The sequence below is a fragment of the Coregonus lavaretus genome (genome assembly GCF_964263955.1).
Source record: "Coregonus lavaretus genome assembly, chromosome: 21".
NCBI lineage: Eukaryota > Metazoa > Chordata > Actinopteri > Salmoniformes > Salmonidae > Coregonus > Coregonus lavaretus.
In genome coordinates this window covers 3,077,876-3,101,221 of record NC_140008.1, presented here as the reverse complement: position 1 = coordinate 3,101,221, position 23,346 = coordinate 3,077,876, and the positions used below count along the sequence as shown (strand labels likewise).

Here is a 23,346-nt window from a genome sequence, read left to right as displayed (position 1 = left end):
TGCAGGCCCTTGTAATTGCTTGTCCAATTCTGCCAACTCGTTACTGATGAGTTCACATTGTGGAACGAGTATATAAAGAATTGATTGGGATCCACTTGCAACAACATAGCGATACGTACTGTAACATGGAGCCGGCAGGTGATCCAGGTCACAATAGAGGTCAAGCAGTGGTGGGAGGAAGATGAGGAAGACGTGTTGGTCAAAGGAATGGCAGGGGACAAGCACCCCTTCTGAGAGGTGTTCGTGGGGGAACATGGTAGAGGACAAGGTCACGGACCAAGACAGCGGCAGCAACAGCAAAGAGTGTCCAATGAAATCCGAGCAATAGTTGTAGACCATGTCATAAATCATGGCATGACAATGACTGAGGCGGCTACAATGATACAACCAAACCTCAGAAGGTCAACCGTGGCCTCAATAATCACAACTTTCCGCAATGAGAACCGGTAAGTCGTCAGCATGCACTAAACATTATGCTACTCTCAATTGTCAAATGACTGCATACCAATGTGTATCACAGAGTAGGTGATGTGACCAAGTGTCTTCTTACTGTAATATTCCCTGTAGAATTGAGACTAGGCCAAATAGGGGAGGCAGAGGCAAAATTCTGACTGACCAACAAGAGCAGGCTGTGGTCGATTTGGTTCGGGCCAGAAATGATATTCGCCTTACAGAAAATTGCCAGCATGTGATATGCAATATGTTTAACAATGTGGAATCCATAAGTTTGCCGACTATTGCACGCATGCTGAAAAGGCACCAGGTGTCTTTAAAACAACTATACCGTGTGCCTTTTGAAAGAAATGCAGACAGAGTGAAGCAAATGAGGACTGAGTATGTTCAGGTATGTTCAGTTTCAAGATGGCTGTTGTAATAAAATTCCCTAATAATTCTACATTGTACAGTAATCAGTAAATCTCTTTCCAAAATGTATTTTTAGAGGGTGATGGAGCTGGATGCTGATGACAACCATCACAAATTCATATATTTGGATGAGGCAGGCTTTAACCTGGCCAAGACAAGGAGGAGAGGTCGGAATTTCATTGGCCAGCGGGCAACCATCCAAGTACCTGGACAACGTGGGGCCAACATTACCATGTTTGCGGCTATCCTCCTGAGACCCCGCCCATTGACTTATGTCCACTGTTGTGGACATTTGATTTTCATCCCTCTTCTTGGAATATTTTGTGCAAGTCTCTTAATTCCTGATGTACTGTACAGAGGACATCCTGGGCTTTTCAGTGATATGTCATTTGATTGGCTGGGAGGCCGGGAACCGCCTCTATCTTTCCTTTCAAAATGGACGGCATAGGAACAAGCACATTTTATGGAAAGATGAGAGGTAAGTCAAATATTGTTTGTCTATGGTTTTGTTACTATAATAATCATATATTTTCTTGTTCATGAAGGTGTTAGGAATCATATATTTAGTTCTGATAGCAACTAAATTATGTATCTTTTGAAAGATTTGCCATTTTATGAATGTCAATTATAGTGGACATCAGGACTATCTTCATGTAAATAATGACTCCACATTGTCGTAGGAAACAGAACTGAAGCAGAAAGAATTCTTTACCGAATAGTCGAGGGAGATTCAGATTTGGAGTTGTCAGATGATGAGAGAGATGAGGATAAGTTTCAACCAGTGATACAAAACGGTGATGAAGAAGAGGAAGACAATGCAGAAGGCTCAGTTGAAGGGACAGATGCAGACACAGACACAGATACAGACAGGGATGAACAGGAAACTCGTCGCCCTCTGTGGGCCAGGAGTAACATGTATGTTTGATGCAGTTCCACAATTTTAAATTCAGCTGCATTGAGTATTTAAACTGTTATTACTTATCATTTATTATTCTTTTTTCCTTCATATCAGATTTGCACCTGTGTTACCTGGGCTTCCTGTGTGTCAAGATGACCCTACAACACGTGCAGACTGGAGTCCAATTGAATACTTTTCACAGTACATTGACAACAAGGTCTTTGAAGATTTGGCAACATACACAAATCAAAGAGAGCTGCAAATCAAAGGAGTGTGCATGAACACCACGCCACAAGAAATAAAAATCTTCTTGGGCATTTCAGTCCACATGGCCTGCCTTGGCTATCCCAGAATTAAAATGTTTTGGGCCAACAAAACTAAAGTGCCAGTCATAAGTAGCAAAATGACTAGGGATAGATTCTTCAGGATAAGAAATTCCCTCAAGATTGTCAATGACCTGGCTGTAACAGAGGAAACAAAGAAGGCAGATATTCTTTGGAAAGTCAGGCCAATACTCGATCGTGTGCGCCAAGGCTGTCTCAGCCTTGCAAAGCCAGAAAGGGTCTGCATTGATGAGCAAATCATCCCATTCACAGGCCGTTGTCCAGTCAGGCAATATGTTCCCGGCAAGCCAAACCCTACTGGCCTAAAGGTCTTTGTCCTTGCATCCCCAAATGGTCTGATGCTTGATTTTGAAGTCTACCAAGGGAAGAATACCTTTACAGTCCAAAGGTTAGGAGTTGGAGCTGCAGCAGTTCTACGCATGGTTGAATCTGTTCCAACAGGAAGCCACATATTCTTTGACAGGTACTTCACAACCATAGATCTATTGGATGCATTGCTGGCAAAGGGCCTTCCTGCAACTGGAACTATAATGAAGAACCGTGTCCCAAAGCTGTGCCAGCTGCCAGTAGACAAACAGTTGAAAAAAGAGGGGAGAGGAACATCAGTGTCAGTGGCCAGAAAGAGTCCTGAGCTGGCCATCACAAAATGGTTCGACAACAAACCAGTGCTCATGGCATCCACTGTACATGGGAAAGACCCAGAAGACATCTGTACCAGATGGTCCCAGAAAGAAAAGCACCTGGTCCAGGTTAAAAGACCAGCAGTAATTAAGCAGTATAATGATAACATGGGTGGCGTAGATCTTTGTGATCGCATGCTTAGCTTCTATCGTATGTCAAGCAGGACCAAGAAGTGGACATCGCGCGTGATCAGTCACTTCTTTGGTGTTGCCATCACCAACTCCTGGATACAATACCAGTCTGACAGCAAAGCTCTGCACAGACCATCCAAGAACACACATCAGTACCTGGACTTCAAACTACTCCTAGCTGAGGAGCTGTTGGAGAGTCCGGAACTGGAAAACAGCTGTGAAGAGAGTGAGGATGAGTATGAGCCACCATCTAAAATGAGGATCCCACAACCAGAGCCATCTGTGCGCAGACTAGGAGCCATGCACATGCCTGAGATGATGGATACCAAGCATGCAGAAAGATGCAGAAATAAGGGCTGCAAGAGCAAGACGTACATGAGATGTACCAAATGCAAGATGTTCCTCTGCATTACCAAAAAGAGAAATTGCTTCCAGGACTTTCACCACTAACAAAGAAAATACTAAGAACAAAATGAAGAGTGAAGGAAAAAGCTAGATTGGATTCAGTTTGACAGAAGGAAAAAATCCAAAATAAATCTGTTACACATTAGTTATATGTTCATTGTTCAAATAACACTGAAAGGATTGAAGGGGACCAATCAAAGGATATGGACATAACAAAGTGTTAAGCTTTAATAGTAAAGCTATCCTTGCGAAATGTAAGGAAAAGGATTCAAGAATGATTAATGTGTATTGTATAATCAAAATGTCTGTATTCTTGGATAATAATCAATCTACAGCCCAAAATGTATGTATTCTTAGTTCATTTTTTAACCCTAAACAGTTATTGAATCACAAAAAATATGATTAGGAAAAATAATATTTTCCTTGGTTCTCAGGAGGAAGAAGATGAAGATGATCAGAAGATGGTGTGGTGGGACGCAGACCTCGTATTGGATCATATAATGCAGCTCTCCTTGTAACCTTCCTTGATGAGCTCGATGAGGTCTGTAGAGCTGATGGCGTGACCCATGTCATTGTGTGGGATAATGTCAGGTTCCACCATGCTCATATGGTGCAAGCATGGTTTCAGGCCCATGCACAATTTACCACCCTGTATTTACCCCCATACTCTCCTTTCCTTAAACCGATTGAGGAATTGTTCTACACATGGAGATGGAAGGTTTATGATAGGCACCCTCATGAACAAGTCACTCTTCTCCAGGCCATGGATGACGCATGCAATGACATCACGGCAGACCAGTGTCAGGCCTGGATTCGCCATGCCCGAAGGTTTTTTCCAAGATGTTTGGCTAATGAAAACATCCATTGTGATGTAGATGAGAACCTGTGGCCAAAAATCCACAAGACAGAGTTGATGAAAATGTAGAAGGACAGACATCACTCCTATGTTTTTCTTTTTACAGTACAAGCAAGTTGAGGAACACTGCATTCGATGTTTTACAGTACTGTATTGTTTTTCATCAATATATTTCAGATTTTGTTCAATGATTCCACTGTGTCTGTAGTATTCTCTCTACTACTGCAGTACTTTTACAGGGATGTATTTACATGTAGTACCATAATGAAACATGTATCACCTATTTTGTACTACAATATTTCATGATTGTACAAACAATGACACAGTGAAACTATCGGTTGCTTGTATGTGGGTGATCTAAATTAACGTTTCATTGGTATTTCACAATAAATTTGTTTTTTTAACCAATGATTGTGCAAGTGCAAGATTTCTTTAAAGATATGAATGCACAATGCAATGTTGAGAACATTGGACAAGTGATGACTGTTTTGAGTTTTGTGTCTAGAGTTTTGAAAAATGACGTCAAGGTTCTGAAATAAGTGCCAAAGTGATTGTAAAAAACTGTATTTGGGGCTCCCGAGTGGCGCAGCGGTCTAAGGCACTGCATCTCAGTGCTTGGGGCGTCACTACAGACCCAGGTTCGATTCCAGGCTGTATCACAACCGGCCATCATTGGGAGTCCCAGCGTCGTCCGGGTTTGGCCGGTGTAGGCCGTCATTGTAAATAAGAATTTGTTCTTAACTGACTTGCCTAGTTAAATAAATAAAAATCTAATATGTTTTAATAAAGGAACGTTGACATAGTCATTTATCATCATGTTCAGTTCATTCATAAGGATTTACCACAATAAAGTGCAATTATCTCCAATAAGCAGAGAAATTAGATAAATAGTTGCAATCATCTAGTTAGCTTTTTTTTGTTGTTGAATATTCTTACTTCAAATAGTATCAGGTGATTTATAATGCTTCAACTTTTGCCACTAACAGCACAGATAACATTGTGACAACTGGCCCCATACTGTGTGACAACTGGCCCCATACTGTGTGACAACTGGCCCTATACTGTGACAACTGGCCCCATACTGTGACAACTGGCCCCATACTGTGTGACAACTGGCCCCATACTGTGTGACAACTGGCCCCATACTGTGACAACTGGCCCCATACTGTGTGACAACTGGCCCCATACTGTGTGACAACTGGCCCCATACTGTGTGACAACTGGCCCCATACTGTGTGACAACTGGCCCCATACTGTGTGACAACTGGCCCCATACTGTGTGACAACTGGCCCCATACTGTGTGACAACTGGCCCAGCTACTGATATTCAGTCCAGCCCGGGCCTGATATTAAGTCCAGCCCGGGCCTGATATTCAGTCCAGCCCGGGCCTGATATTCAGTCCAGCCTGATATTCTAAAAGTAGTTTCGATTTGGGCCGCCCCGGGATTATGGTTTGCATGACATTGTAACCTATGTTTCAGACCAATGCGTGGCCATGGCTGTGTGAGTAGCGCGCCTGTATCTCTCACAGAACTAGAATGAGATTCAATTTCTATGATCTCTCTCCCTCTCTCTGCTCTGATAGACATGAGCCTGCAACTCTCATCTCTCCAGCGTTGCGCGTCATCATTTATCTCGTTATAGAATCATAGACGCGCGAAGGCTTCTGGAGGAGCTGCAGCACCCCTGATTAATTGAAATACATTTGCCAAAGTTATAGAATAACTGCTGTTTTAGAAATAAATTAAATATTTCAGAATGTCTTACTACACCATGAAAATGCCCCTAATTTAGCCACAGAGGATCAACAGCTTCTTCTTCTTTTTAAACAGCATGCAGACAAAACAGGCCTTTCGCAATATTTCAAATACAATCACTGGAAAACACAGGTTGGAAACTAAATGAAAAGAGAAGACTCTAATTTGTCTGCTGTAGGCTATCAAAATATTTGATGAACTTCCAAATATTGTTTTACGAAGTAAATACATTTCGATAATTTACGAAGTAAACAAGAGCGAGATATAGGTTTTTGGCACGAACGCATCAGACATCACCCGCGAGTGAGCTGCGCATCATTGGGTGAGTCAGTGAAACTGGAAAGCATGTTTAGGACCATCATTTCCTCCTCATATTGTAGCCTACAATATGTCTCCACAAACCTAGGCCTATACTATTGATGGATTCAAGGTCGTTTTTATTGATCTCTGATTCTCCGTTTGTCAGGGTCAAAGTAGCCTGTAATTTCGATCATTTGTGCGGTACTAAAAAAGCCAAAGTCTCCAGTCATGAAAAATTATGTAGAAATGCGTTTATAAAAGGCAATGTTTTTCCCGGACCCTAAGCTACTAAAATGCTCCCCATGTGTAAGTGCCTCTACTCTAATGCTCTTTGCCATTACGCAAATGCGATGATATGCATGCAATGCTTTATTATAAAGTACCTCAGAACTCCCCAGGTCACCCCCCTCGCACGCTCACTTTTTGTTCCGGCACCTCCCGGTATACAAATTAAGCACTGGGTCGCTGTGGTAGAAAGTTTATTTTTATTGACGATTTTCTGCATTTATCAGAGTGCCATCAGGTAGCCTGATTTCAGATGTGTCCATGTAAACAGGATGATTAGGGTAATCGTTCTTCTAGCAAAGCAATAACTATTATATGTGCATGTAACCGTACTCAGTGAGAGAGCTCATTTTCCTGTGCCAGGTAGCCTCTTCTCTCTCACAGACTCCACCCCGTTGCTATTCCAGCAGATACCGTATAGTTCATTAACGAGGGAGCAGTCGGTCGAAAAGTATCTCACACAGGAGTGAGAAACTCAACACCGAATACCGACTTTACTGATGACCAAATTAATTATTTCCGGACCAGAATTTGTTTCGACGAGAAACACACACATTGCGCTCTCTGTTGGAATCCTTGGAACTTTTATATTGCCCGTTCCGAGGTTCGACAATGAGTTTCGTGGCTCAAGATCATGTATTTCTGTCTGCTTTGCAGCCCAATTCCGCCGTCAGCACTTACGCGATCCCGTCCGAGATCCAGCTCGGGGGGCAAGGGGGCACAATGTCGGATGAGATGACCCGGGCCAAGCGGGTCCAGCAGCAGGTTGCAATGCGGCTCGCCGAGAAAACCTCGACGCTTCCCCGACAGAACGGCTCAGCCTCACACTACACCTCCTCAGGTAGGACCTAGCCTCCTATGGCGACATGTCACTCAAATGTACGCTAGGCTACCTACTACATTGCCGCATTCAGAGATCATTTACTGATTTGATTTGATACATAAGCAAACTATTGACAGTGCTCAATCCAGCCGCAGTAACTGTCGGTAGAACTGCATTGCAATGTGTTTATGAGTGCTGACAATGGGGATGGTTGGTCTCATCATTGAATGTCAATGTCTTACATTTTGATTTCCGTTCATCATGATCCATTACACCTTATGGTACAACAAACTGCTTAATACTGATATATAAATATACCTTTCTTTCTTTCTTTCTTCAAACATGAATCATGAAGTCTACAAATGTTGAAATACCCACAATCCTCTAAAAACATTGCAACGCCAGGGTTGTGGGTTCGTTTCCCACGGGGGGGCAGTATGAAAAATGTATGCACTCACTAACTGTAAGTCGCTCTGGATAAGAGCGTCTGCTAAATGACAAAAATATAAATGTAAATTATACAAATTGAGGAAATTAAATAAATGTGTCCTTATAAAATATACTTAGATTTTGAGCAACCTACTGAGTTGGATTTATTCTTAACTTTTTGGGTTAAATTAAATTAACAAATAATTTAAAACGACTTGCATGACTTTTTACTAACTATATATACATATATTTTAATTAAATAGATTTTAGAAATGTAGCAGATGCTGTTATCCAGAGCAACTTACAGTAGTGAGTGCATATATTTTCATAATTGTTTTCCATAGTGGTCCCCTGTGGAAATTGAACCCACAACCTTGGCTTTGCAAGCAGCGTGCTCTACCAACTGAGCCACACAGGACCACTCTGGAATAGTTGTGGATAAAGACGACCTGATTCAGTTCTGCCACTCAGCTACCTCAGTCTTTGTATAAGCCTGTATAGAATAGAATAAAATAACTTTATTTTTCCCTAAGAGAAACTGTCCGTTTTGGGTTGTAGCAATGCTTTACCTTGAAGTTTTGACACAATTTAATGTTTAGCTGACAGGCTCAAACAAGCATAGCTTTCATAGACGGGTTAGCTGACAATGTCATGAAAACGATGCACGTGCCTCAATGGGGCAGAAGTTTGTGTGTTGTTGTGATTCTGGGTGGCCAGATAGCGTGGCCCTCCTGTAGCTCAGTTGGTAGAGCATGGCGCTTGCAACGCCAGGGTTGTGGGTTCGATTCCCACGGGGGGCCAGTATGAAACATTTATGCACTCACTAACTGTAAGTCGCTCTGGATAAGAGCGTCTGCTAAATGACTAAAATGTAAAAAAAAAAAAAAAAAAAAAGGAGAAGCTGCCATGTAGGGAATTGTAAGTGACTGGTTCCAGCTAGTTTTATCTTGTTCTTGATACCATGTTTTGTTTTGATGTTTTGACTGTCACCTCTTTGCTAACATGGCTACAGTTCAATAGCAAGCTAACCAACAACTGTAACGATGTATTTGAGAGACAACAAGTGCTCATTGTCCAAATGTATTTATGTTTTCAATAAACATTTGGAGACTAAATATAGTTGACATGTTGTCAACAGCCTAAGCCAACCCCGCCGGTTTTGCCCCACAGTTGCGCACACGTCGGTTTTGTTGCTAAACAACCAACTCATCTATAAAATGAACTCACTGCCAGGAGAGAGAGAGGAGCCCTTGCCAAGAACTAGGGTGAAAGAAAGAGCTTCAGTGAAACAAGGCCTAGGCCTAAGGTGAATACACTTCAGTGAGATTGAGATCCAGAAGATTGGGTTACAGCTACCCCGACACAATGAGGACTAGGGTGAAAACAAAGCGCTTCAGTCAGACTTGGTTCAGTCAGACTAAGTTCAGTCAGACTTGGTTTCACTGCGACTTGGTTCAGTCAGAATTGGTTCAGTGAGACTTGATTCAGTGAAACTTGGTTCAGTCAGACTTGGTTTCACTGCGACTTGGTTCAGTCAGACTTGGTTCAGTGAGACTTGGTTTAGTCAGAATTGGTTCAGTGAGACTTGATTCAGTGAAACTTGGTTCAGTCAGACTTGGTTCAGTCAGACTTGGTTCAGTCAGACTTGGTTCAGTCAGACTTGGTTCAGTGAGACTTGGTTGATTGAGATTTGGTTCAGTGAGATTGAGTTACAGGTCTGTCTTAGTCCGCTTTAGAGAGGAGAGGGTTTAATGGATACGTAGTTAATGAGAGGCGGCGAGAACAGGTTTCTGTGATGGTGATCTACCAAGTCTTGTCAGGAAAATTACATATCAATGGCCTCTCGGTCTGTCAACACAAAGCAGGCTTGTTATGTAACCTCTCTCTGGGACTGTCGAGGGCTAGCTAAGCTGTGGGACTCCCTGGATGTTAAGTTAATCGTTTCCTAAAGTCTTTAGAGTTATCCCATGTGTTAAATTACGGTGTTTAGTAGTCAGTGACAGTGTTAGCTTCAGGCTGCTACCAGGAGAGGGGTGTGGTGTTCAGTGACAGTGTTAGCTTCAGGCTGCTACCAGGAGAGGGGTGTGGTGTTCAGTGACAGTGTTAGCCTCAAGCTGCTACCAGGAGAGGGGGTGTGGTGATCAGTGACAGTGTTAGCTTCAGGCTGCTACCAGGAGAGGGGGTGTGGTGATCAGTGACAGTGTTAGCTTCAGGCTGCTACCAGGAGAGGGGGTGTGGTGATCAGTGACAGTGTTAGCCTCAGGCTGCTACCAGGAGAGGGGGTGTGGTGATCAGTGACAGTGTTAGCCTCAGGCTGCTACCAGGAGAGGGGGTGTGGTGATCAGTGACAGTGTTAGCCTCAGGCTGCTACCAGGAGAGGGGGTGTGGTGATCAGTGACAGTGTTAGCCTCAGGCTGCTACCAGGAGAGGGGGTGTGGTGATCAGTGACAGTGTTAGCCTCAGGCTGCTACCAGGAGAGGGGGTGTGGTGATCAGTGACAGTGTTAGCCTCAGGCTGCTACCAGGAGAGGGGGTGTGGTGATCAGTGACAGTGTTAGCCTCAGGCTGCTACCAGGAGAGGGGGTGTGGTGTTCAGTGACAGTGTTAGCTTCAGGCTGCTACCAGGAGAGGGGGTGTGGTGATCAGTGACAGTGTTAGCCTCAGGCTGCTACCAGGAGAGGGGGTGTGGTGATCAGTGACAGTGTTAGCCTCAGGCTGCTACCAGGAGAGGGGGTGTGGTGATCAGTGACAGTGTTAGCCTCAGGCTGCTACCAGGAGAGGGGGTGTGGTGTTCAGTGACAGTGTTAGCTTCAGGCTGCTACCAGGAGAGGGGGTGTGGTGATCAGTGACAGTGTTAGCCTCAGGCTGCTACCAGGAGAGGGGGTGTGGTGATCAGTGACAGTGTTAGCCTCAGGCTGCTACCAGGAGAGGGGGTGTGGTGATCAGTGACAGTGTTAGCTTCAGGCTGCTACCAGGAGAGGGGGTGTGGTGATCAGTGACAGTGTTAGCCTCAGGCTGCTACCAGGAGAGGGGGTGTGGTGTTCAGTGACAGTGTTAGCTTCAGGCTGCTACCAGGAGAGGGGGTGTGGTGTTCAGTGTTAGGACAGTGTTATGACCATAACATAACACAGTGTATTGGATGTCCCCTTTAGCACCATGTTGCCATTTTATTATATTTACCTATTCTGACACTTCCAATTGGTTGGCTTAGCTCACATGACTGTATTAGCTGAGTCGACCATGCTGTGTAGACATTCATGACTAAGGTTTATTGTGCCATACCTGTGTAGTCTGCAGATTGAGGGCTCTATTCAACCCGTATCGCGGAAGTTACAGTGTTACAGCGTGATTGAATTTTAAAGGCAATGTTCCCGCGTTAGCGGAGACTGCATTGACGTTGAACGCTGAATATGTCGGCTCAATCTGAAATGACCTTAACATTTCACTCGCTTCAGTGCTCTAGATTGAATACAGCCCTGAGACATTAGTAAGGGCTACCTGAGACTCGTATGGGACATATTACATACAGAATAGCGTTGTTTATCTAATAAACAAAGACTAACGTTGACTAGGGACGGGCATGAGTCCTCCAGTACTCGAAACAGACGTCAAAGCTCGATCTTTAACCAGAGATCATTTTTTTTCAAATACTTGGTGGAATGTGCTTTGTGGCTGCCGGAACAGGCAAGTAAAATGTTGTCTAGAAACCAACGTTAATTTGCTTTGACTCTGTTGTTCCATTTGTACATGTGCATTTGTGGGGCACAACAAAAAAAGAAGCCAAGCATCACACAGTTCTTCTCCCTAAATTCCCTTTCCCCTCCGTGTCTCATTCACTCAATTGTGTTCTGACCGCTCCTTACACACACAAGCTCCCGTTAGGCCTACATAAATAAATGCCTATAAAAACAACATCTAACTGATGGGATACATAAGCTACATTCCTTGCCAAATGACGTCAGTTTTAGCACAAATTCAAAATGGACTGGTTGATTGAAGTAGGAAAATGTGTTCCAACAACGAGCTGCAGTTTCGGAATAATTGTGCCCAGTCTATTTTCTGCTTAGGCTACTTTGCCAACTGCTAGTGCCATTTAGAATTGGTTAGCCTAGGCTATAACCCCCCTAAACATAGACAGGTCCCACACTGAAAATACGCAAAAACATTATTTTGATGAAGAAAGGAGCGTATTTTCATCAGAATCATTAAGCCTAGGCCTATTCACCAAACAGATGTCGTAGCTGTAATTGATCACCATGCAGTGTTCACTGTGGAATTGTTAATGCATTTAGAACATTCCAAAGAACGGGCAGAATAAACTAAATTGAACGTCTGTATATCGAAAAGAAGACAGATTTTGGTTTGTAACCCTGAATAAATTGTCTTTCAACTCGCAAAATTGAGCCCCTGTTCCAGAATAAGTTTTCCAGACTTGAGATTGCGCATCACTTCGCACTGGCAATGTTTTTTCATTTGGATAAATATTCTGTTCTGTTTTATTCTGTTATATTACATCATGGTTAAAAAATTATATATAAAAAAGGTGTCTTGACTGTGATATGGGATCGGGAAATAAGAGCGTCTTGTCTGCTAAATGAACAAAACAAGGCCATGCCATTGCACAGCCACAGACTTCTACAAGCAAGCTCCACTGCTGAGTTTACGGCCTCTTGGAAGATTGGGTTCCACGACATAATATAACCAGTTGATATTACTTCAATAAATTGCGCTTACTTCTTTATCGACTTAATATATATATATGGGACAATTTAGCAACTAGGATTTGTTATCTGTAATGGTTATGATAAATTAGACATTATTGTGCACTGTTGGCATAGATCTATAGATAGATGTGCATATATTATTTTTCTCCAATGCGGGCCTTATGTTCTAAAAATATATATTTTTCCATTTGAGTACCGAATATCCCCCCCCCCCAAAAAAAAAAAAAAAAAAAAAAAAAACAATCTGTGAGTACTCGAACAGTCAAAGAATGTAAAATGCTCATACCTAATGTTGACTCACTGATCCGAACCTCTCACTTCATGAGATATACAGTACAGTGCCTTCGGAAAGTATTCACACCCCTTTACTTTTTCCACATTTTGTTGTGTTACAGCCTGAATTTAAAATTGATTAAATTGAGATTTTGTTTCAAAGATCTACACACAATACCCCATAATGTCAAAGTGGAATTATGTTTTTAGAATTGTTTACAAATTAATTAAAAATGAAAAGCTGAAATGTCTTGAGTCAATAAGTATTCAACCCCTTTGTTATGGCATGCCTAAATATGTTCAGGAGTAAAAATGTGCTTAACAAGTCACATAATAAGTTGCATGGACTCACTCTGTGTGAAATAATAGTGTTTAGCATGATTTTTAAATGACTACCCCATCTCTGTACCCCACACATACAATTATCTGTAAGTTCCCTCAGTCGAGCAGTGAATTTCAACCACAAAGACCAGGGAGGTTTTCTAATGGCTCGCAAAGAAGGACACTTATTGGTAGATGGGTCAAGATTTAAAAAAGCAGACATTGAATATCCCTTTGAGCATGGTGAAGTTATTAAATACACTTTGGATGGTGTATCAATACACCCAGTCACTACAAAGATACAGGCGTCCGTCCTAACTCAGTTGCCGGAAAGGAAGGAAACCGCTCAGGGATTTCACCATGAGGCCAATGGTGACTTTAAAACAGAGTTTAATGGCTGTGATAGGAGAAAACTGAGGATGGATCAACAACATTGTAGTTACTCCACAATACTAACCTAAATGACAGAGTGAAAAGAAGGAAGCCTGTACAGAATAAAAATATTCCAAAACATGCATCTTGTTTGCAATAAGGCACTAAAGTAATACTGTAAGAACATTGACAAATACATTTTACTTTTTGTCCTAAATACAAAGTGTTATGTTTGAGGCAAATCCAACACAACACATCACTGGGTACCACTCTACATATTTTTAAGCATGGTGGTGACTGCATCATGTTATGGGTATGCTTGTCATCGGCAAGGACTAGGGATTTTTTTTGGGGGGGATAAAAATAAATGGAATAGAGCTAAGCACAGGCAGAATCCGAGAGGAAAACCTGGTTCAGTCTGCTTTCCAACAGACACTGGGAGACAAATTCACCTTTCAGCAGGACAATAACCTAAAACACAAGGCCAAACATACACTGGAGTTGCTTACCAAGAAGACATTGAATGTTCCTGAGTGGCCTAGTTACAGTTTTGACTTAAATTGGCTTGAAAATCTATGGCAAGACTTGAAAATGGCTGTTTAGCTATGATCAACAACCAACTTGACACAGCTTGAAGAATTTAAAAAAGAATAATGTGCAAATATTATACAATCCAGGTGTGCAAAGCTCTTAGATAATTACTCAGAAGGACTCACAGCTGTAATCGCTGCCAAAGGTGATTCTAACATGTATTGACTCAGGCTTGTGAATACTTATGTAAATGAGATATTTCTGTGTTTTCATTTTCAATACATTTGCAAAACATTTCTAAAAACATGTTTTCACTTTGTCATTATGGGGTATTGTGTGTTGATGGGTGAGAGAGAAAAAAAATCGATTTAATCCATTTTGAATTCAGGCTGTAACACAACAACATGTTGAATGGGGCGGCAGGTAGCTTTAGTGGTTAAGAGCGTTGTGCCAGTAACCGAAAGGTCGCTGGTTCTAATCCCCGAGCCGACTAGGTGGAAAAATCTGTTGATGTGCCCTTGAACAAGGCACTTAACCCTAATTGCTCCTGTAAGTCGCTCTGGATAAGAGTGTCTGCTAAATGACTAAAAATAAAAAATATAAAAAATAAGTCAAGTGGCTGTGCTTTCTTAAAGGCACTGTATCCTCGACAGGCAGAGACACATACCTGAGTCAACATACCTTCTTCTATCTGATCTGGGTCAACTGTGTACAAACAGAGTAGCTCTCCAATTCACTTTTAAAGTAGGACTACGTTGCAATAGATAAACTACAGTGGCGTTTTAAGATGAGGGAGAAACGGCAACATTTTTAATGAGAAATAAACTATATAAATAAATATGAAACAAGGCATGATTGCTTATTGACATCACAAGCCTATGTAATCTTGTTCAGTGCTATAAACCAGTCCAGGGTGGCTACCAGTGGCGGTTGGTGCCATTTAAGATGAGGGAGGACAATTTAATTTTTTTATGAGCATGGCCTTATTTCTATTACAGCATATTGGATGACTGTCATTCATATTCCATCCACCCAGCTCAATGTAACGTTGATAGGTTTAGGCTACTACATGATACTAAAATGTTCCCTATACCCATCATGAGGTTGCTTCAACCTAGCCTATGAATGAAAGTTTACAACGTAGGTGCACAGGTCAAGAGAAATGTGAGTAATCAAGGTGACAGACAGTGACACATTCAATACCTCCTTGCACAATCTTGCTTGCATCTAGCTGATCTAGGGTGTAATCATTAGTCCAACATTTGCGAACGAGAGTTTCTATTGGACAAATTCAGGTAAGTTTATCCTCGTTTCGTTCCATTTGCTTCTATTTAAGAAATGTTTTTCAACAGAATCTGCGGAATGAATACACCCCTGATCCCACGCAAACACAGTTCACTTTCATAGCAGCCACATACAAACAGCTCGTTGTATTCCTTCTCGTATCTACGCGCTCTCCTCTTCTCACCTTTTCCTTTCGCTTGTGGACTTCAATGCACAGCAGCTGTCTGTGACCATGCGAAAAAACCTTTCCATGCCAAACCTTCATATCATAACCGCTAACTGCTACACACAGCCTGCATTGTTGTCACCATATTAGCTAACGTCATAGTCAACATAACTACTAGAACTAACACGTTAGTAAACCCGGTGGCAATAAATTAATAAAACCAAAAGCTTACCTTGACTTGGAAGAGTTCCAGTGTTGGATAGCCATAGCCAGCTAGCTAACATAGCTTCCCTCTCTGTTTGAGCTGGGTGTTTGAGTAGGCTAAACTAGCTAGCTGCATTCGCTAGCATTTTTAAAGAAATGAATTTGTTCAAAACTGTTCAACTATTGTCTTTCTCTCTCTTTGAGTCAACTACTCACAACATATTATGCACTGCAGTGTTAGCTAGCTGTAGCTTATGCTTTCAGTACTAGATTCATTCTCTGATCCTTTGATTGGGTGGACAACGTGTCAGTTCATGCTGCAAGAGCTCTGATAGGTTGGAGGACGTCCTCTGGAAATTGTTAAAATTACTGTATAAGTCTATGGAAGGGGGTGAAAGCCACAAGCCTCCTAGGTTTTGTATTGAAGTCAATGTACCCAGAGGAGGACGGAAGCTAGCTGTCCTCCAACTACACCATGGTGCTACCCTACAGAGTGCTGTTGAGGCTACATTAGACCTTCATTATTTGGTAACGTGAATATATTTGGTATAGTTTTATCTAAAAAGTATAACTTTTTTAGTGTTTCACAATTTTTATTGTTATGAAATTCACTGAGGAGGAGGGTCCTCCCCTTCCTCCGCTGACTAACTACAACTTTGAAGGTTTAGTGAAGCCTTCCAGATGCTTTGAAGCCTGTTTTACTGTTGTAAGGTATTGTATCATAGAGGCTGAATAGGTATCCCAGTTTAGGATAATATGTTAATGCAACGTAGTCTCCTAACCACACAGCCTCTGTATGAGTGGTAAGCAAAACTAAATGCTGAGTAGACTAGTAGCCTAAATGAAGTAATATTGTATTCCAGTCACGGCTCAGGGCTCAGCTGCCTTGATGGAGATATCAAACACGGCTCAGGGCTCTGCTGCCTTGATGGAGATATCAAACACGGCTCAGGGCTCTGCTGCCTTGATGGAGATATCAAACACGGCTCAGGGCTCTGCTGCCTTGATGGAGATATCAAACACGGCTCAGGGCTCTGCTGCCTTGATGGAGATATCAAACACGGCTCAGGGCTCTGCTGCCTTGATGGAGATATCAAACACGGCTCAGGGCTCTGCTGCCTTGATGGAGATATCAAACACGGCTCAGGGCTCTGCTGCCTTGATGGAGATATCAAATCACTTAGTCAGTAATAGCACCTTAAGCAATCTGTTGAACAACACAGTTTATGGCAATGGGAAGTGCAGATTATCATTACAATGCAATGCTGTTTCCTGTGAGATGGTGCTAAGAGTCACCGGCAGGGAATTAATGACAAATACAGTTTAAAAAGTTAAAAGTACACTTTTACACTATTATCAATGCAGTTATGTTTGTGCTAGTAGAAAAGCACATGAACAATACTAGCGCAAAACACCCACAGATGAAAACTCCCTGAGGGGATTTCACCTTTATCCAAATACTGACTAACTATTACTCTGCAGGGAGAAATGTAAATGGCTAAAAGAGGATACAAATAAACATAAAAAAAAGACATACCTATTTGTAACATATTCATGACATTTGATCAATAAATGAAATATTGTGATGCATTAATAACATTATTAACAGATTGTTTACTTGGATAAGGATACAATGAAAATGGATACTTCATTTAACTTTTGTAGGCCTGCAGAGCCTAGAGAGAAATAGACTCCGATTTCGGATGTTTGGAAAAAAAGGTCCTTAGAACGTCTATATATATATATATCTTCGTCGGCGCTCACAAAAACGAAATGAAAAAATGTTTGACCAGCACTGTGCGCGCACTAACGATGCTCAGAGCAGGAGCATACTGCATAAACCACTGTGCTGCCAACAGTTCACAGAGCAGTAGCAAGCCGTGATTATACTTGATGATATTTGATGGTAATAGCGCGTCATTTAAAATTAATTTTTGTTTTAAGCCTTCCCCAAACCATATCCCTAACATTAACCACTCGGAATGAATGCCTAAACTGTTAACCTTGGAGTTTACCCTGTAACCACGTGGAATAGTGCGTCAAAAGATAAGACATTCATCCATAATACGTCGAATTTCGAAGGGAAACGTTGAGATCTTGTTGCAGACAGACCAGGTATAAGGTTCCTGTTGAGTGACAGGTAGACTCTGTGTTTGGGTGTTGTCAGCAGGGTTGGGCTTGGGCAGGGGGCCCGAGCCTTTGGGTGCTGTCTCTCTGTCTTTCTCGCTCAATTTCTCACTCTTTCTGGCCTCATTCTCCACCAACCGGTTTGTTGCCTGTTCCCTGAGGCTCTGACTTAGCCAAGCATGAAGCTCACACACCACTCCCTCCTGCCTACCTGACTGGGAACACATACACACACACACACACACACACACACACACACACACACACACACACACACACACACACACACACACACACAAGTGCAGTCTTGCAGTCCTCAACTTTGTACGGTAAGCTACGTACCAGTGCTTTCACAAACTAGCATGAAGTAGTACAATATTGAACCAGCGAGCCTCAGAGCCGGATCGTACAGCTTATGCCCATCCACCATCCCAGTCCACAATGCCCTAGCCTACTGTATGGTAACCCAAACCTTAACCCTTACCTTAAAGGAAAAATCCAATCCACCCAAAGTCACTAATTCCTCTAATTTACAGTGTTAAATAACACAAATAATGTTAGAATTTGCTTTGGGGTGAACAACTGTTTCATTTTGGCATTATAATAAGGTTGGTAGCAACATGTGAAAATCGTTGTGAAAATCTGTTGCAGCTACAACATCCACAATGCAATGCTCTCCCTTTATGGGCTAGCTAGCTATCTAGCTAGGTAGCTAGCAAACGTAGCTACACACATTTATACCAAAGACTTTATCCGCATGTAAAGTAGCTAGCTTCTACCCCCAGGCCATACTGTGAGTCGCTTTGGATAAAAGCGTCTGCTAAATGGCATATTATTATTATTATTACACTCCTGAACAGCTAATCATGGCTACCCGGACTATTTGCACCCCCACCCCATCTTTTTACGCTGCTGCTACTCTGTTAATTATTTATGCATAGTCACTTTAACTCTACCCACATGTACATATTACCTCAACTACCTCAACTAGCCGGTGCCCCCGCACATTGACTCTGCACCGGTACCCCCCTGTATATACAGCCTCCCTGCTGTTATTTTATTTTACTTCTGCTCTTTTTTTCTCAACACTTTTTTGTTGTTGTTCTTTTATTTTACATTTATTAAGAAATAGATGCTTTGTTGGTTAAGGGCTTGTAAGTAAGCATTTCACGGTAATGTATACACCTGTTGTATTCGGCGCACGTGGCAAATAAAATTTGATTTGATTTAGATAATTAACTTGCCATCTGTAATATCATATAGCTTTGGAATCGTGACATTATGTACTTGTGAGGAAAATAGGCAGAATTTCTCAACATATACACTGACTTTGAGAAGGGATCGCGTGACGATTAGAGTAGCAACTGCGTGACGCAGCATGACAACGTGAACGCGATTGGTCGACAGTCTGCTGGGTTGGATGTTATACGTTCCTCCATTCATTGTCTAATGGAATTCCTGTCTCCTTTCTATAATATCTCTGGCAAAGGCACCATGCAATGCACCCTGGACTGAAGAGGCAGGAAAATAGGAGAAATGTGGTGGAGCCTCCGTTAAATGACACATTTCTCGAGGTAGGAATTTGGCAAAAATATGATCAATGGCTCATCCGAGAGAAGACATCCTCCATATATGACATTGGCCAGTATTGAAATCTGACATGTATGATAGACGTTTTCGCGATCTAAAATTCGTATTCCTGTGAACTTCCAGGGTAGTGAGGGCAGCTTTATCACAGTACTACGTCATACCGGACGGATTTCTGCCTGCTTGGACGCCAATAACTCAGATACACATGAAAACATTATATGGCCCAGGGGATTGATAGAACATCACTCAGAGATGCACAAAAACAATATAACATTCAAAATGGGTGAATCTTTACTTTAACCATTCAGGAATTAATGCCTAAACTTAACCGTCAAACTCCCTCCCTGGTTCTCACAAACATATTCCATATTTCCTCAGGATAGGATGTAATATCAGTCTATATATGGAGCGTTTATTTCCAAAACGCTATATCCACCAATTTTCTTTCATATTTGTGTTTTTTCATTAGAAAACGATTGCTTATGGGGACCTATGTGTAAAGTATTACTGCTCTCAGATTTTTTTATTTATAGATTTTATGTGTATGAAAATGTTTTGTTGTTGTTGCAAAAACGCTATATATCCTTTGTTTAGCTGGAATGGAATGTTTGTATCCTGTACACTTGACGGTGATATGTGGTTGTCTCACCTAGCTATCTTAAGATCAATGCACTAACTGTAAGTCACTCTGGATAAGAGCAGCTGCTAAATTAGAAATGTAAATGTTTTACATACAGATCTCATATTAGTGTATCTATTTTTTATTTTTTTATTTTTTTTATAATAATTTTAATGTCACAAATGTATCATTTGTATAGTTCTTTATTAGTAATTTGTTACATTTGACTGTAAAACCTGGCAGTACTACTTATTTATCTGAGAGTGAGGTGGATATATATCATTTTGGAAAAACCATCAAGTGATAGATTTTTAGAACATTAACAATAAAAATATATATGTTTTAGAACATGAACAATAAAAATATATATGTTTTAGAACATGAACAATAAAAATATATATGTTTTAGAACATTAACAATAAAAATATATATGTTTTAGAACATTAACAATAAAAATATATATGTTTTAGAACATTAACAATAAAAAATATATATGTTTTAGAACATTAACAATAAAAATATATATGTTTTAGAAAATTAACAATAACAATATGTGCATATATATTGTATTTATTGAACATTTCTATGGAGCGTTTTAGTTTTAGATACAGTATTTGTAATGTGAATATTGCACAGCCTGTTGAGACAGAAAACTTTATTTGGCCTTGTTATCTAGTTTCAGTAAAGCCAGATAACTCTGTCAACCAGGCGTGTGTGTGTCTGTGTGTGTGTGTGTGTGTGTGTGTGTGTGTCTGTGTGTGTGTGTGTGTGTGTGTGTGTGTGTGTGTGTGTGTCTGTGTGTGCGTGCGTGCGTTTGTACGTCCAGCCTTGTCCAGCTAGTAAAGCCAGATAACAGTTTCAGTGAACTGCAGAGGTCAGTCAATCTGTTCTGTACCACTTCCTTCTGACATAGATCCTGTCACTAGCACGACTCTGTTACCACACACACACACACACACACACACACACACACACACACACACACACACACACACACACACACACACACACACACACACACACCACCCTAAGGTCACTGCTCTCTATGCCTCTCAGTGCTGTATTTACACAGCAACATTTATTTAGTCACTGTGTCTCTCCCCCGAGGACGCAGGGTTGGGTCCAAATAGTCTTTGTTTTCTTTTGAAATATTTTAGCTGTGCTTTATTTGATCTTGTCTGGAGTAATACGGCCAGTGGTTTATTTGCAGGATCCTGCACCTCCGGCGCTACAAGCTTGCTACATCACACGCTCAAAGTGTTTGAAAGAAAACAAATACTAATTGCTCCCAGGTCCAGTTGGTGCATGTAAGCTACTATGTAATACCGGACGGATTTCTGCCTGCTTGAACGCCAATAACTCAGATACACATGAAAACATGAAATGACCCAGGGGATTGATAGAACATCACTCAGAGATGCACAAAAACAATATAACATTCAAAATGGGTAAATCTTTACTTTAACCATTCAGGAATTAATGCCCAAACTTAACCGTGAAAAACCTGTGGACAGGGGTGGTGGATGGGCGTAAGCTGTGCGATCCGGCTCTGAGTCTCGCTGGTTCAATCCCAGTGCCAGGCGCTAGTTTGGACTCTGAAGTCAATTACACAATTTCTGTGAGATGTTGTTGAATATTTGCTCACGCCAGGTAAATGAAGGATCTGCTTCGACCAGTCTGTGGCCATGACTCCCCTATAATCTAAGCAGTCATGTCACAGCATGTGAAAAATGTAAACGTAATCACATAGTTGTTTCTGCAGAGCTCCCTCCCTGGTTCTCACAAACACATTACATATTTCCTCAGGACAGGATGTACTATCAGTCTATATATGAAGAGTTTATTTCTCTCCCCCGAGGACGCAGGGTTGGGTCCAAATAGTCTTTGTTTTCTTTGAAATATTTTAGCTGTGGTTTATTTGATATTGTCTGGAGTAATACGGCCAGTGGAATAGCCCCATTGCAGGATCCTGCACCTCCGGCGCTACAAGCTTGCTACATCACACGCTCAAAGTGTTTGAAAGAAAACATATTTGAATTGCTCCCAGGTCCAGTTGGTGCATGTAAGCTACTATATACAGTGAGGGAAAAAAGTATTTGATCCCCTGCTGATTTTGTACGTTTGCCCACTGACAAAGACATGATCAGTCTATAATTTAATGGTAGGTTTATTTGAACAGTGAGAGACAGAATAACAACAAAAAAATCCAGAAAAACTAATGTCAAAAATGTTATAAATTGATTTGCATTTTAATGAGGGAAATAAGTATTTGACCCCTCTGCAAAACATGACTTAGTACTTGGTGGAAAAACCCTTGTTGGCAATCACAGAGGTCATACGTTTCTTGTAGTTGGCCACCAGGTTTGCACACATCTCAGGAGGGAATGTGCTTCTTCTTGAGCCACTCCTTTGTTGCCTTGGCCGTGTGTTTTGGGTCATTGTCATGCTGGAATTCCCATCCACGACCCATTTTCAATGCCCTGGCTGAGGGAAGGAGGTTCTCACCCAAGATTTGACGGTACATGGCCCCGTCCATCGTCCCTTTGATGCGGTGAAGTTGTCCTGTCCCCTTAGCAGAAAAACACCCCCAAAGCATAATGTTTCCACCTCCATGTTTGACGGTGGGGATGGTGTTCTTGGGGTCATAGGCAGCATTCCTCCTCCTCCAAACACGGCGAGTTGAGTTGATGCCAAAGAGCTCGATTTTGGTCTCATCTGACCACAACACTTTCACCCAGTTCTCCTCTGAATCATTCAATGTTCATTGGCAAACTTCAGACGGGCCTGTATATGTGCTTTCTTGAGCAGGGGGACCTTGCGGGCACTGCAGGTTTTCAGTCCTTCACGGCGTAGTGTGTTACCAATTGTTTTCTTGGTGACTATGGTCCCAGCTGCCTTGAGATCATTGACAAGATCCTCCCGTGTAGTTCTGGGCTGATTCCTCACCGTTCTCATGATCATTGCAACTCCACGAGGTGAGATCTTGCATGGAGCCCCAGGCCGAGGGAGATTGACAGTTATTTTGTGTTTCTTCCATTTGCGAATAATCGCACCAACTGTTGTCACCTTCTCACCAAGCTGCTTGGCGATGGTCTTGTAGCCCATTCCAGCCTTGTGTAGGTCTACAATCTTGTCCCTGACATCCTTGGAGAGCTCTTTGGTCTTGGCCATGGTGGAGAGTTTGGAATCTGATTGATTGATTGCTTCTGTGGACAGGTGTCTTTTATACAGGTAACAAGCTGAGATTAGGAGCACTCCCTTTAAGAGTGTGCTCCTAATCTCAGCTCGTTACCTGTATAAAAGACACCTGGGAGCCAGAAATCTTTCTGATTGAGAGGGGGTCAAATACTTATTTCCCTCAT

General features: G+C 41.8%; 1 protein-coding gene and 1 long non-coding RNA gene across 3 annotated transcripts in view; both read left to right on the top strand.

The window, feature by feature from the left end:
• The first annotated feature begins 1,199 nt into the window (after positions 1-1,199).
• On the top strand, positions 1,200-2,215 carry LOC311148458. Its single transcript, XR_014614905.1, has 2 exons — positions 1,200-1,342; positions 1,877-2,215. It is a non-coding gene; the product is annotated as an uncharacterized lncRNA (long non-coding RNA).
• Positions 2,216-6,934: 4,719 nt separating this feature from the next.
• The window catches only part of LOC311148547 (plakophilin-3-like), a 51,240-nt gene continuing 34,828 nt past the window's right edge, over positions 6,935-23,346 (top strand). For both annotated transcript variants that reach the window (XM_084185531.1, XM_084185530.1), the window contains exon 1: positions 6,935-7,363. In XM_084185531.1, coding sequence (XP_084041657.1) covers positions 7,135-7,363 — 229 coding nt within the window. In that variant the 5' untranslated portion in view covers positions 6,935-7,134. The remainder of the gene's footprint in view (positions 7,364-23,346) is intronic.